This window comes from Anopheles ziemanni, chromosome 2, assembly GCF_943734765.1.
Source record: "Anopheles ziemanni chromosome 2, idAnoZiCoDA_A2_x.2, whole genome shotgun sequence".
NCBI classification, from domain to species: Eukaryota; Metazoa; Arthropoda; class Insecta; order Diptera; family Culicidae; genus Anopheles; species Anopheles ziemanni.
The window spans coordinates 75,023,167-75,037,146 of NC_080705.1; the positions used below are offsets into that span (position 1 = coordinate 75,023,167).

The 13,980-nt window shown below is 44.4% G+C and overlaps 1 protein-coding gene across 1 annotated transcript; it reads right to left on the reverse strand.

Annotated features, from left to right (window-relative positions):
- Positions 1 to 5,591: 5,591 nt before the first annotated feature.
- LOC131284680 (uncharacterized) lies at positions 5,592 to 9,226 on the reverse strand. Its single transcript, XM_058313547.1, has 6 exons — positions 8,942 to 9,226; positions 8,740 to 8,858; positions 7,711 to 8,661; positions 7,292 to 7,429; positions 5,944 to 7,224; positions 5,592 to 5,835 (listed from the first exon to the last, which is right to left on the reverse strand). The coding sequence occupies exons 1-5, from the start codon at positions 9,027 to 9,029 to the stop codon at positions 5,959 to 5,961; spliced, it is 2,562 nt and encodes an 853-aa protein (XP_058169530.1). The 5' UTR covers positions 9,030 to 9,226; the 3' UTR covers positions 5,592 to 5,835; positions 5,944 to 5,958.
- Positions 9,227 to 13,980: the final 4,754 nt, after the last annotated feature.

A 13,980-nucleotide genomic window follows, 5' to 3' on the forward strand; every position in this document is an offset into this window, starting at 1 on the left:
ATTGATTCTACCGCCTTTTAAATTAGCCAATGCGGGGAAATAAATGCAATCACACCTCATGCAACTACATAGTGTGCGTACGAGCAATCATTTTACATGAACCAACATTGCCGGTTGATAGTTGTGTGCCGTACAGTAGTATAGAAATGTTATACAGTGTACATCTATCTAGCATGCCTGTTTGGCAATCGAAAAACGGGTTCCAGCTCTATGTAAAATTTGAAAGAGGATGTTTTGGAAACTCCATGGCTTGCTTGTAGTTTTGGATTTGACGGGGTTTTTTTTGCACTTCGGCGGTAGCGCATCCTCCGTTACAAAAGCATTGATATTTGAAGGCAACTGTCACTTTGAATATTTTGTACAATTTTTCGCCACGTTTTTGTTTCACGGTTTTGAAGCAAATAACCCTTTCCCAGTGGAGATAGGTCAAGGCGAAGGAAATGAATTTGTTTCGTGCGTTGTACATGAACAGTATCAGATCGATAATGGAAGAAAAGACAAACACACGAAACTGAAAAGATGTAAGGAAGATAAGTTGGCATGCATCGAAAAAATATTAGAAACACATTTCACTACGGGACGCGTGTTCCCTGACTCGTTGAAGTCACACCGAGAGAGCTTTTACTCCGTAGAAACGCCCGCTACTGTCCCGCGGATCAGCGCCTCTAGCTATACAACGTAAACACGGCGCTGTGGCTCATCAAGAAGTAGAAACATAATTTATTCGTTTAGAACCATCATCATATCAACCGCGCGCCGCATTAGCCAAGGCTTCCAAGGAGAAACGATACAAGTTCCCACATCCTCTCATATCATACTAGAAAATCGTGTCATTGCAAGAGCAGACGCCCCTTAACGATCGACTTGCTCAAACCTGGAAAAGGGTACGATTGCGCGTTCGGCCATACGAATGAGGAACAGACGGCGGCTGCGGCGGCGGTCAGTTAGTCAATTAGTTGTGTGTTTGCACAAAGGACACCTAGAGCCGCCGAGCACAGAATGGATAGCAATGTAGGGCAGTTGCTAAAGCAAAACTGATAAAACAATTATGGTTCTAGAAAACACTAAAAAAAGGGACTACCTATCACGAATGCAGGGGTCGCGAAACGCGAGTGTGCTGAAATTAGGCTAAGAAGAATATTGAAACACCACAAAAAAACCCCCTATGCTTTATCTGCCATATTACCATTCTCATATATGCATACATATATAATATAGAAAAAAAAGGTTTATAGGATGGACAAACCACCACTCGTAAACATATTCGATCCAGCGTACTTTAGCCACCAAAACAAACCAAAACCACATAGCTACATTATATATCCGTCGTTTACCGTACCTATCCAAAACCGATAACACAAAATCAATGGGCGCTTTCTACTGCACTTAACATACAACAAAACTACGCCACAGATATGTAAACTCGAGCGGGTAGCACGTGCAAGCCACTGTTGTTCGCATTAAAACGATTCTTTCATGTGTGGTGCACAAGTTCTCAATTATTTGCTCAGTCAATTGAAATATTTTATCGCGCGCTAAATACCGGTTGGGCGTCGCAAGTGGTCAATGAAAAGACTTTACCAGTATTCAATTATGGACGGCAATTAATAACGTAATCTATCGAGTATGGAAAAGTGAAACACACGTGGCTCGTTCAGTCGGCCTGAATGGTTTTCTCGTAGATTTTGGTTACATTATATCGTTCTCACTATATTGTCTGCTTCTATTGAAATGGTTTCAGAGTTATTTTGTTGTTGCCATAGGTGTAAAAGATGTTTGCTTTGGATAACGCTTTCCAACAAAGCTGTCAAATTGTTCATTGCCTTTATTTATAGTGATTGTTTTATTTTCCTTAAGCAAAATGTGTAGAAATTAGTAGACAATAATGCGAAAATTACCCGGTTTTGAAGATGGAGCACCATTGATGAAGCATTTACGCAGGGCATCCTGGAAGGAGGGGAAAGAACATTTCTTTTCGAGAGTACAAGTACAAGTTTAAAACAAAATTTAGCTCAATCTGTTGAAACACCTCGACCAGGGGGTGGCATAAAAGACTACTCCCCGAAAAGACGATCTGAGACACGAAACACGAAAAGACATTCTTCGGCAAGAAGTGGCAGCCAATTATTTGCAGTACAATTTGTAGTAAGCGACGTTCAAGGCACGATTGGCCATTACTATATGGTGTACATAAAAAAGGGGGGGAAAAGTAAGTTAGTTTTTTTTTTATTATTATTGAGTGGAAAAAGGCGCGCGCGTCGATTGTTCATTATTTTTTTATCAATTTATCTTCGTTAATCTCAACCATTTCACCAGTTCCAACACAAATCGCTCGTTCAAAACGAAATGTGTGTGTGTGTAAAATTTTAAATTTATAATTTCCTTTATGTACTTTAATGCCATATTAGCCAATACTAGGTTACGGGTAGGGTTAGTACTTTTCCGTACGCTGCTGGAAGGCGCTTGTAAACTTTTAGAGCACCCGCAAGGGGAGAAGCGACATCCGATTCATCATGAAGTTACCTCAGGCAAGGAGGATCATACTGAGATGTTCATTCTTTTTAATTTTTTATTTGTTCAACTAGACAATGATACACGCTCGTATCATGCGCCGTTCGTCAGTTGTGTTGTATACGATTTGCTCATTTATTCTTTAGCAAAAATTACCTCCGGTACAGTTCAAACGGCGACAGTGTTGAAAGGGATAGCAATAAACAATATATTTAAATTGCATTACAGCAAACCCCATAGGTGTGCACCCATTTTAAACCCATAGCGTACATATATGAAACGGTTCGTTATATTTACCTTTAACACACAGCAACAAGGAAGGAACAGACAAAAGACAAACCGAGGTAGACAACTAGCTTACTTGCAGCTACAGATGCGAATTTTATACTAAGTGATTTATAGGAATTTAGTGTGCTTCGTCACCCGTGCGCCAGCAACTCTTAATAAGGACTCTTTTAAGAATGCACTTCAATAACCGTAAGATTTACCTTGATTTTTATGCAGCAAAGCACCACCAACCCTCGACCTTTTCTTCGCCGCGTGTAGGAACAGATCGTGGGAAATAAATGATTATACGGTACATCTAGAATGTAAGATGTTAAATTATTATAATAAAGATACTGATAACTATACATACAGTCACTTAATAAAGTGTTCGTACAAGCCTGTTTTGTACCCCCTGACATTTTGTTCTTTTCCCACTCATCAAAAAAACTTAGCATTTCTAGTGACCATATGGATTCCACCGTCTTGGGGGTCCGCGACAGCCGAGCGGTAGTGCCGGTTAGAAAATCGGCTCATGAGCGCCGGGGCTCAACACCTCGACGGCGTGGGTTCGAATCCCAACCGAGACCGGACCGTCCCCTGTACGAGAGGACTGACTATCCATGTACAACAGGGAAACAAGTCTCGTAAGCCCTTAACGGGCAGGCATGACCTAGAGGTCATTACGCCAAGAAGAACAAGATGGATTCCACCGATGAGTTTGTAAATTTTCTTACGCGAAATATGTCATCCCCTTTACCATGCCAGTTGAAAGAGAAAGGCTTTTCAAATTATTTTTAGTTATAGAAGATTGAAATGTATCCAATGATGCCTGTTACTCTGCCTATGTGTAGAAAGCACGTAATCTTGTTTATATATTTGGAAGATTTCTTCTTGAGTAAGAGGCGATTATTTTTCATACTATTTCTTTCTATTGTTCGTTTCTTACGTTTCTTCGTTTAACAAAACATTTGTAAATAAATGTAAATAAATTATTGTGCAAGCTTTAGTTGTTGAGGAAAAAGTAAAGTGTATAATACCCAGACCAGAAACAGAGAGGTAGCGAAAAACACGAAAGAATAAAAAAGAACGTTTCCCCGGAACCTTGTTACATAAAATGGCAATTAATCTCTTTCTTCTACTAATGGTCTGAAAACCAGACAAGTTGGTATTTTTTATTGCGATTGTTGAGTGTGTTGCAAAATAACTAGTTTCATCGTCTTAGAGAAGAGTCGATTGTTTTTTTTCATGATTGGGGGAATGTTGTTGTTACAGTTCTCACATTTACGCAAGGGCGCCCTTTACTGTGCGAAGGGTAACGTTTTCCATTGTTGCTTTTTGTTTTTTTGCGTAAATTTCACCCTCAATGTAGTTGCACCCTTCACAACCCAAAGGTAAGTGCAATTTCTTTTTGCTGATTTTTTCTATCTTGTTCAACTTTCACATTTGTGATCTTCAATTGAAACAAAAAATATGTTTCTAGTACCAGTGGGTATTAGGTGGTATTCCTTATTGTCTATTTAGACATTTTTTCTTACTCGCTCGTTGAGTTTGAATTTATTGGTTTGTATCCTAGCCTCTTACTTAAATACTACAGTATTTACCATAAGGAGTTTTTGAATTCATGTCTTTCAATGAGAGAGCTTTTAAGCCTAGGTCAATATCATTCCCAACGGAAGCAACCGGTGCGAACGTTTCTATCAACATAACATACGCGTTCAGTTCGGAAATTGGATCATTTTCATCAAGACTGTTTTCCCAGCCCTCCCTCCCCTAATTCTATGGCAAAGAGTGGGGACTTATTGTGACCTGCATAGGTCACAAGTAACCTCTTGAACCAGCTGCTTGCAAGTGCTGTGTTAAGCTTTACCCAGGGTGGTTCATATGAACGACGGCAAGTTTTACTCCATATCGAAAAGCATATTAATTGTGCTTATGTGCAGTGAATAAAGTAACCAATATGATGCTGCAAAAAAGTCGAATGCTTTTACACGGTGTATTTGTCATAATTCTGCTGGTTATGCTTTTCTTCTTCGAAGATGTTCAAGCATCTCCGTTAAAATTGCGACGACAAAAGTTGGTAAGTAAATGATTAACATCACCGATCATTCACATTCTTATTATACATTGTTCTCCTATTACTCTAGAAATTTGGACGAATGATCACGCGTACCATTAACAATGCGATGTATGGGTTTTTCGACGTTTTTGCTGGTTAACGACAGAATAGAACCTGATCTGGAAGTACAGCATGATAGTGAAACGGAGGAAATACGATACAAGAATAGGAAAATGAAAATGAAATGAGAGAAAAACAGCTAATTTTAAAAGAAAATACCAAATGTTCTCAATAGATAAAAGCCAATAAATTTGTTAGCAATTGGTTTAAGATGAAATTATTTTTTTGAATTGCTTAAATGTCCTCCGACATCCGTTTTCAAATCTGACGTATAGAGGGCGTTGGTAGCGTGCATTGAGAGTCGACATAATGTTCCGAAATAAAACATCGCACTAAGAAATGGCAAAGGATAACAGCTGCTATCCTTTATATAAGATTTATGATTAAAATGCATTTGCTATTGTTAGACGGGTTAAATTTCTTTCTTCCATTTTCGCGCGCTGTTTTGATAGAAATAGAAAATCTTTACTTTAAACGGTACTCTCTGTACACTGCGAAGTACCGCGATTGATCGATTATGAAAATATTGTTTTATTTTTAATAATTTTACGTGAACTTCCACACTTATGCTAAACGTATTGATCATGTTTTTATCTAGTTGGATTAGCCGCAGAAGAAAATTTACCATAGGAAGTTTAGCAAAAACCTCCTACCATAAGCCTCGCGGAACTAGATCAGTAAATCGGAACCGATGCCGCCTGACTGGCTGATAATTTAAATAATGAGAGTATGACGGCGTGGGTAAACCACCCTGGGAGTAGTGGTTGGGCTCATCGGTGCCGACACCTGGAAATTGCCAAACAGTTGCAGAATTCGTCAATCAGCCATCGCTCCTACCGGCCCTGAAGGATGGTGTAAAAGCATCAGGCTGTAAAAAAAATCTAATGTAAAATGTTTTCAATTGAAATGGTCTTACAATCATGTACAGTTAAATATGTACAGGTTAAATATTTTCTCCAGCATTTTAAGCTACAACAACCAGGACTCACCTCGTTAATAGGTGACTAATCACTCTCAATGCTACACTCGATGCTCTTGGATGCCCCGCTGTGGCCGTTGGTAGTGGAGTCGCCTGAGTTCAGCACGTGGGTCGGTGTGTCGTTAGCTACCGCGCCGGATGACAGAAGCTGTCGGGTGCTGGAGCTAGACGAGTAGCTATCGCTCGAACTACGGGTGGAAGTCTGAGAGTTGCCACTAATCGGACTGTCCGGTAGCGAACCCTGCGAGAATTCTTCCTTCAGCACGGACAGTGCCGACGGTGGAGCTGGCGCTGGGGCTGACGTTGGAGAGGAGGTGGTCAATAATGGCATCGGCACACCGACACTACCCGAGAGCAGCTTCCGGCCAACGTCGGGTTCCACTGCCAGCTTTGGCAGCTCGTCGTCGTCGTCGATCGATTTCAACGGGCTCGTTGCCGGTGGATCTTCCGGCGTGTAGTAATCCTCGGAATCGTCTGCTACGATTGTGATGATGCTACCACCAACACCACCCACTCCTGCTCTGCCCCCTCCTGTGACGACCACACCATTCCCGCCGATATCGTCATTCCCGATGATGGCTCCCTTTAGCAGCTCGGTGATGACTGTTGAAGGGGATGTTTTCATCTCACTGCCAGCACCCGATCCGATTCCACCACCGGTCAGCAATTTCTTCATCGCACTGTCCCCGTGAGGAGACTTTTTCGAATCGTAGCTCTCGGCACTCTTCCGAAGCAAGGGCGATAGTTTCTCCCCATCGCTGTCGTCGTCGTTTTCGTTCGGATCGGTTGTCACCTTCGTGTCGGCAGATTTTGGCAACCCAACGGTAAGACCAAGCGGAGGTACACCAACATTACCACCACCACCCGCTGCCGTCGCCACGGGCTTTTCATGCACCAGCTGGAAGGCGATTGATTTTTCTCCGCCCGACTTCGATTTGCCCGGCCCATTCGGTCCCCCGGCGCCGCCGTTCGCGTTGGCTCCGATGCGATGGAGGCTTCCTTTCTCACGCGGATTTTTGTCCTTGCTGACGGGAGCCCGCTGCAGCAGTGGGGAGTGTTTCGAGAGAAGCTCCTTCTTGGTCGACACGGTCGGATTGGTGACACCGCCGCCAATGGTTTCGCTACCGTCGCCCGGTGAGCCACCGTCACCATCGGCAGCCAACAGATGCATTCGTATGTCGGCGGGTGATTTCTCCGAGACGATGCTTCCATTTGCTAGCTCGCCATTGCTACTGTGGTCAGTAGACGATTTAGTCATTTTGCTGCGGAATCCATAGCCGTTTTCGGTGCTCTGTAACAAAAACAAAAATCAACGCACAATAAAAAAAACTCAAACAATAACACCACCTGCGACATACCCGATTATTGTCGCTTCCGGTGTCTGTCGGTGCAGTCGCATCGTTACCGCTTGTAATTGCCTTCGAAGAAACGGTCGGTCCGTTGAGCGCCTCGATGAGTGATATGGTTTTATAACCGGCAGGAATGTTATCAGCACCCTTTACATGAAGAGAAATGAATCAAAAGGAAATTTAGCACATAATTGTTGAAAAGCGATAATATTATTAATGCTTGTCTGTGTGGCTAGCAGAAGTGATTAAAATTTAAAGTCTATTTTGGTGTGACAGATAAGATAGGTTCAATCGGATAGGGATAATCTACTGGATCACGCTACTCCAGCTCCCTTTTTATTGCCCAACAAAGGGAATATCTATGGTGAACTTTGTTTTCATTCTTAGTCAAAAGGAAAGGGGGTTTGGAGTGTCCTATATGTACTCACATCAGTCGAATTTTGTCCAGCCGGGGCACCCCCGCACGGCAATCCATTCCCAGTATCCTTCTGCACCGCCCGTATCTGCAGCAACGCCCGGAACGGCGCTCTACAGATCGGGCAATTGTTCGCTTGGTAGCGCAGGGAATCGGCGCACGAGTTGCACAGGCACAGATGACGGCAAGGCAGGATGAGTGTGTCGCGCGTGTCACACATGCAGATGACGCACTCGCTTCCATTGTCTTCCGTCTCTTCGTCCGTGATGGATTTGCTGGTCAGCTTGTTCTCGATGCCATAGATCTCCTGCAGCAGATAGTACAGCCCGTCAACGAAAATTTTCTGCTTCAGCGCTCGCAACGCGTACGTGCCATCGGAGTGGTGATCGATAACGCAGATCGTGGCGTGCGATTGGCGGCTCGCGTTAGCTTCGCTTACATCCGCACCGGTCGGTGCTGTTGTGGCCGTTGATCCTCCATCTCCCACCACGCAGTGTATGACGACGGGGAACGTGTCTTTCTCGGGGTTATATGAGAGATCATCCTCCGCGTACAGTGCGGGATAGATGATGTGATGGGGCGCCGAGAACACCTGGTTCACGCCGCGCTGGAAGTGGAACGTCTCCGAGGTCATGGAGGAGTCGCGCGAGATGTAGTTCAACCCGCCCGCCCCGATGTCCTCAATGCAGAAGTAGTAGATCGTAATAAGACAAGCGTGGTCGGCATCGAACACGAACTCGATGTTGTAGCCATTGCTGATGCCGTTGCCATTGTTGATGGCCGGTGCTGAGTGGCCCTTCCCCGCGGGATCACCGTTGGCAATGGTCAGGGCAGTGTTGGACAGTTTGTTCCCATTGGAGCCACCTTCCGACACCTTCACAAAGCGTACCGACTCCTTGCGAATGTTGACGAGACTTTTAAGGGTTTTCGTTGGCTCCGTTGCCTGGGGCGGTGGATAGGGGAACTGTGAACGAACCAAAAAACGATAATACCCTATTATAAAACGACGAACATACGACGGGCTACACTTCATCCGACTCACTGGTGTAGGTTTGGAACCGAGAAAATTCAGATCAGCGTTCTCTCCGAACAGGTAAGCTTCCGGTTGAGGCGTATCGAACCTCTCTCCACCCATTATGAAATGTGTTCCAAAGTAATTGCCTACGGTAGAAAGAAAACGGGAAACCGTACACTGTGGCTGCAAAACTGGAACACGGCTGGTGCGTCCTATTTCCACCACTTACCCGTTCGAGGTGGATACTTGTACAGATGGTTCAGGCTCACGTCCGTCTCCTCGACCGTGGCATTCTGTCTGCTAGCAAACAGGCCCATTTTTCTTGTTTGGAATTCGTCTGTTGTTCTCGTACAATCGCAATCCGCCAGAGACTATTAAAAAGAATTCATACTTAACTGGCTTCAAACACCCCTGCAATGGCAGGCTCAATATATGACCACGGAAGCACTAAACAGCTAGCACTGGAGCAGTCTGTCGCAGGCTGACGAGCTTGTTTTTCGATATTTTTATAGTTTTCGTTCTAATTTTCTCTCGCCACAAAAACCATTTTTGCTAGTGACAAAAACAAAACGCGAAATGACAGTCCGTCGACGTTCGCTTCGCCTGTGGCATGGACAGAGATAGCACTTTACAGTGAAAAGATAAAGACAGCTTGATTTGGAGTTTAGGTTTAAAAAAATGCCACATTGCCAATAACTTTTTAGTTCCTCAACCAATTTCGACAAATGATCCCTCAAATGAAAGGTATTTTAAAGCCACGCAACTTTGTCCTAAGTATGTTACTACATTTTCCTTTCTTTACACTTGATTTTTTGTGAAATATGACTGTGTTTTTAATATGATAGAAACGTCAAATTATGTCTGCACTAGTGGTGAGAAATCGAATCCGGACCTAGGTTTGCGTAACGATTCCAGCTCGGAGCAATTTGGATTAGTCATTATTTGAATCTCTTCAAACAGGTTAACGAATTGACCATGTAAATAGGGTATTTACACATCAGGATATTTGCAATTTTACGTAAGTTATAGTAAATAATTGGTATGATGCAAACATCGTTTGTAAAATAAATGGTATTTTAATTTGGACTTCATTTTTCGGTCTGAACCGCCTATAGGCGGTGTTGTAACACGTGCTCTTGTCCTGTACTACACCATACCGAAACTTATCGAAGCAAATTCGAAAGTACGTGTTTCAAACCTATCATTTAAATGAATAGAGAATAACATGTTATGTTTTCTACTAAAAAACGCTAGTTTCTATTAAAAAAAGCCTAAACTCTTGGAGGTTAGAATTTATTAAATATATTATATGTGTCATCCGTTGCATACCTGCTGGGCGCAATATTGTATATCAAACTTTTTATACTTTTACACATCAATAATCCACCATCAATCTTTGTAGATTCACATATTTTTCATTGACAACAAAACATTCAATAGAAAAAAAAAAAAAAAATAGTATCACAAATTCCTGTAGTACCTTAAAAAAATGCCGTAGTCCCGAAAGCCTCAGACAATTTGTAAGGATCCTTTAGAAAGGGGATCATACATCTTTGAAACACTTCACCATAATCCTTCCGCCAAGGCTTATGGAGCTGATTTGTACCTGTTTGTGTGCAGTAGCGTGTAGACTGTACTGTACTATCTCTCCTGTTGCTCGGGGCGGCACGGCATAGAGCCTTGCCGGTCGCTGATCCTGGCTCTCCTGTTGCGCGTGGTCGCGCTATCCTGAATCGGTAGAGCTTTCCAACAGTCTGGCATTGAGGGACTGGAGAACGGAAGGGCTACTTTTCGGTAATCCAGTAGTGTGCGTGCCACCTTCCATTCACCATCTTAGCGTTAAAAGGACCTACAGCCGCTAGCTCGCGGCTTGCCTAGTGGCGGGCGAAAAAAGGCAACGATTGTCGTAAATACACACATAAAGTGGCCGAACTCTCTGCGCCACTACTAAACACTGACTTTTGCTCATGCTCTTGCTTTGTACTGCTTTCCTTATCTCACTCCCGGCTGGAACTCTCGTCCCTCCGACGTTGCTGCTCCAGCACGTCGTCGTCGTCGTCGTCATCGTCATCGTGGTGTCTCGCTCCTGTGCCTGCAACAGGCGCCAGGTCTGGCAAGGAGCAAACCCAAAGCCGACGAGCGCGCGCGGACCCATCCTGGCGGGCCTCGATCGGGTTTTTCGGTGGGGATAGGACTAGCAGAATGACATATTCAACTGGTCGCCACTGCTGGCGCTGTGTTCGTGAATCCTCGTGGCCAGGACTCACGCGCTCCACGCTCGCAGTGCCTGGATACGTTTTGCAAAGTTCAAAAGCACTTTTTTGTTCGTTCGGTCGGTTCGTTGGTTGATTTGTTCGCAAGGCAAGCGGCCTAAGGTGATTTATGGAGCGTCCGTAGGGCCTTTTTCGGTTAGAACGCGTAGCCTGTCCATAGTAGTGTAGCGAATTTGTGAGCGAAAGCCTGGTTTTGTGTATAGTTCTCACCCTTTTAACCACCATTCGATTGTTCTTCGGTGTTGCAACTCTGCGGTGTCGCAAGATATTTCCCCGCTGTCGTTCGCCGTAGTACCTAGCCTCCGCCGGATACACTCCCATTTCCCCCCTCCTCGTCTAGCTCATTGTCTTCCACGGGCAACACGATTTTAATTGATACCAAATTTGCCAAACCCCAGGCTCTGGTGGGTAAATCCTTCTCTACTCGTGCCTCCCGCTCCTCGTCGCAGTCGGTCGGGTTTTGCCTGTTCACCTGTGTCCCTGCTACCCAGCAGCGGAGTAGCCGTGCGTGCTAGTGTATGTGTGTCTATGTGTGTGCGTGTGCGTGTGTTTGCCCGTAAAATTCGGATCCCGTACGCTGCGTGCGGAGGAGCCCTATTGTGTCGCTCGTGTACATATCCTTCTGGTGCTGGCCGTGGTCCTTCGCGATACAGCGATTCCACAAATAAATCAATCACATCCACGTGTGTGTCGGCGACAATAACACCGAACAAGGAGCACCACAACTGCAAAATAAAAGCAAAAGGAACGGGCCCACAGTTTTGCCAATATTATTCACTTACGGAACGCCTAGCCGCTAGCGATCCTTTCATCTGGGGGTAGTTTTTGGGTTTTTGGTCCGCGTCCCGAGTGAACCAGTGTGCGGCGATAAAGGAGTGAGTAGCCTACGTGGGGTATACAAAAAAAATTAAATAAAATAAAAAAAGAAACAAGTGTCAGCTCCTTACGCGGGTTGTGGGTATGTGTACGCGTGTAAACTGGGCCTTTTTCGTGCGTCGTGCGTGACGGCGAGGTGCGCGTGTTGGTGCGTTGTATGTGTGGTCGATGTACGAGCGGCTCGTGGAAATACTTTAACGCGTGTGGCAGCCCTCGGTGGGGCGGAAGGGTTCCGGCTGTGAGGGAACGGGGGACCCAAGGCAGCAAAAGCGGCAGGAAAGGAATTCGTTTGAGGATTCGTTCGGTGAGCCAACCCCGGTCAACCAACCAACCAACCAACCAACCAACCAACCACGGACGGACACATACACATAGGTTGGGGGTTGCTCAATTATCACCTGCCGAGCATTCTGAGCGTTCCTGGGGGTTAATTTACCTGTCAAATCCTTGCGGAGAACGTGGACAAAGGTATATTAATGTAGCTTTTTTTTCTCTTTTTGTTGAATAATTACCATACTTATGTCCTACCACCGCTAACATAGTCCTAGTCCTAGAGACGATTTGATTCAAATTGCGGTTTTGCAACACTCCAATACGGACAAGACGATTCATAAGAATGTCCGGAAAAATGCCTCATAATTCAAAACCCCTAGACAAATCTCTCACAAGTGCAACAAGTTTGAACGAACGAAAAGATATTTGAACCGCAAACTTGGAGAACATAATTTAAAAAAAGTATTCATTTTTATGGAGAACAAAATTTCTTTCCAAACGAATAGAAATACATGATTCACCCTTTCCGGCGCAAACCATCGCACCTCGGGGGCATTTCATGATGTTGCCTGACGCTCGTTCATTACCACGATTGCATAAGTTTTCCGATTGCGCCAGCGAGGATGAAGTCTTTCAACATTTGGAAGGAAAGCAAACGAACTGGCTATTATTGTTATCCCAGATCTCCTTTAGCTGTCCATGTGAACCTTCGGTGGGGAGATTGCGTCGTGAATATCCGTTTTCGGTCAGCATTAGAACAACTGTGTTTCCTGTTGATTGAAATGTGCTACTTTAAGTAAAACAAAAAAAAAAAAGCGAAGTGGTCCTTGTAGGTTGGGTTTGTGTTTTTTTATGACTCTAGCGTGCTGTAAACTAACGAGATGAAAGATATCATCGAATAATCAATACACATCCCGTCCACTTCAACCCACTCTCGACCGCAGCCAAACCGAACCGTCATCGGTTTCCCCCGGACGGATTGTATTGGAAACACTATATTATTGTTACTGTTATTGTTATTGTTACTGTTATTAGTATACCCAACCGCGCGCGGAATCGGTGGTTCGAAGTCGTAGCGGAGTCGGTTGGCAAGGACCAACCGAAAGCCCTGGAGAGCGAGAGCATGTGACTGTGGCGGAAACCACGGTGACAACCGGTGGGAAAATGTGTTACATAAATGTGGGCGAAGTGAAAAGCACATGGAAATGGATACCCGCTCCATCGAGTGCGGTTGCGAGTGGCCCTTTTCCTTGCCAACATCTATTTTTCGTCGTCGTCTCCCTTCGGGTACGACCCCTACTACCTCCGCCCTTGGCTACACTTCTCTTATTTATCCTTCCTTCTTTACCAACGGGTGAAACAATAGAAAAGCCTGAATGAAAACCTCAGAAGACAGACTCTGGGGTGTACATTCTGCCGGTATCCAGAGACATTTAATTTCTGTTAATGAAACAAGGAAATTGACCGCTTCCTACTTATAACGGTGCGTTCTAATGTCAGAGCTGTCCTCTTTTAGATCCCCTTTACGTGCTTCGAGACTATTAGAACATCTTTTTACATACAAGCCTTGCCTTTTATCTCTACCGTGTACTTGCAATAATGGTTTTCCTTCCCACCTTTGGAGGAAGTAACCACCCAACAGCCTTGCCATGATTTGATTATAACTTGTTGCCTTTTCCCGCGTTCATGCGGTTTCTTGCAAGACACTGCCGAGTAACAGATTTTTCTTCCATTGTCATTTTTGTTTTCTTCGGGAAAAATTCCGTGCCTTCCGGTTTCGGGGACCGAATCATCTCGCACCTGGATTCAAACAGGGGATACGACACTCGGCAGGATATTGAGCGCA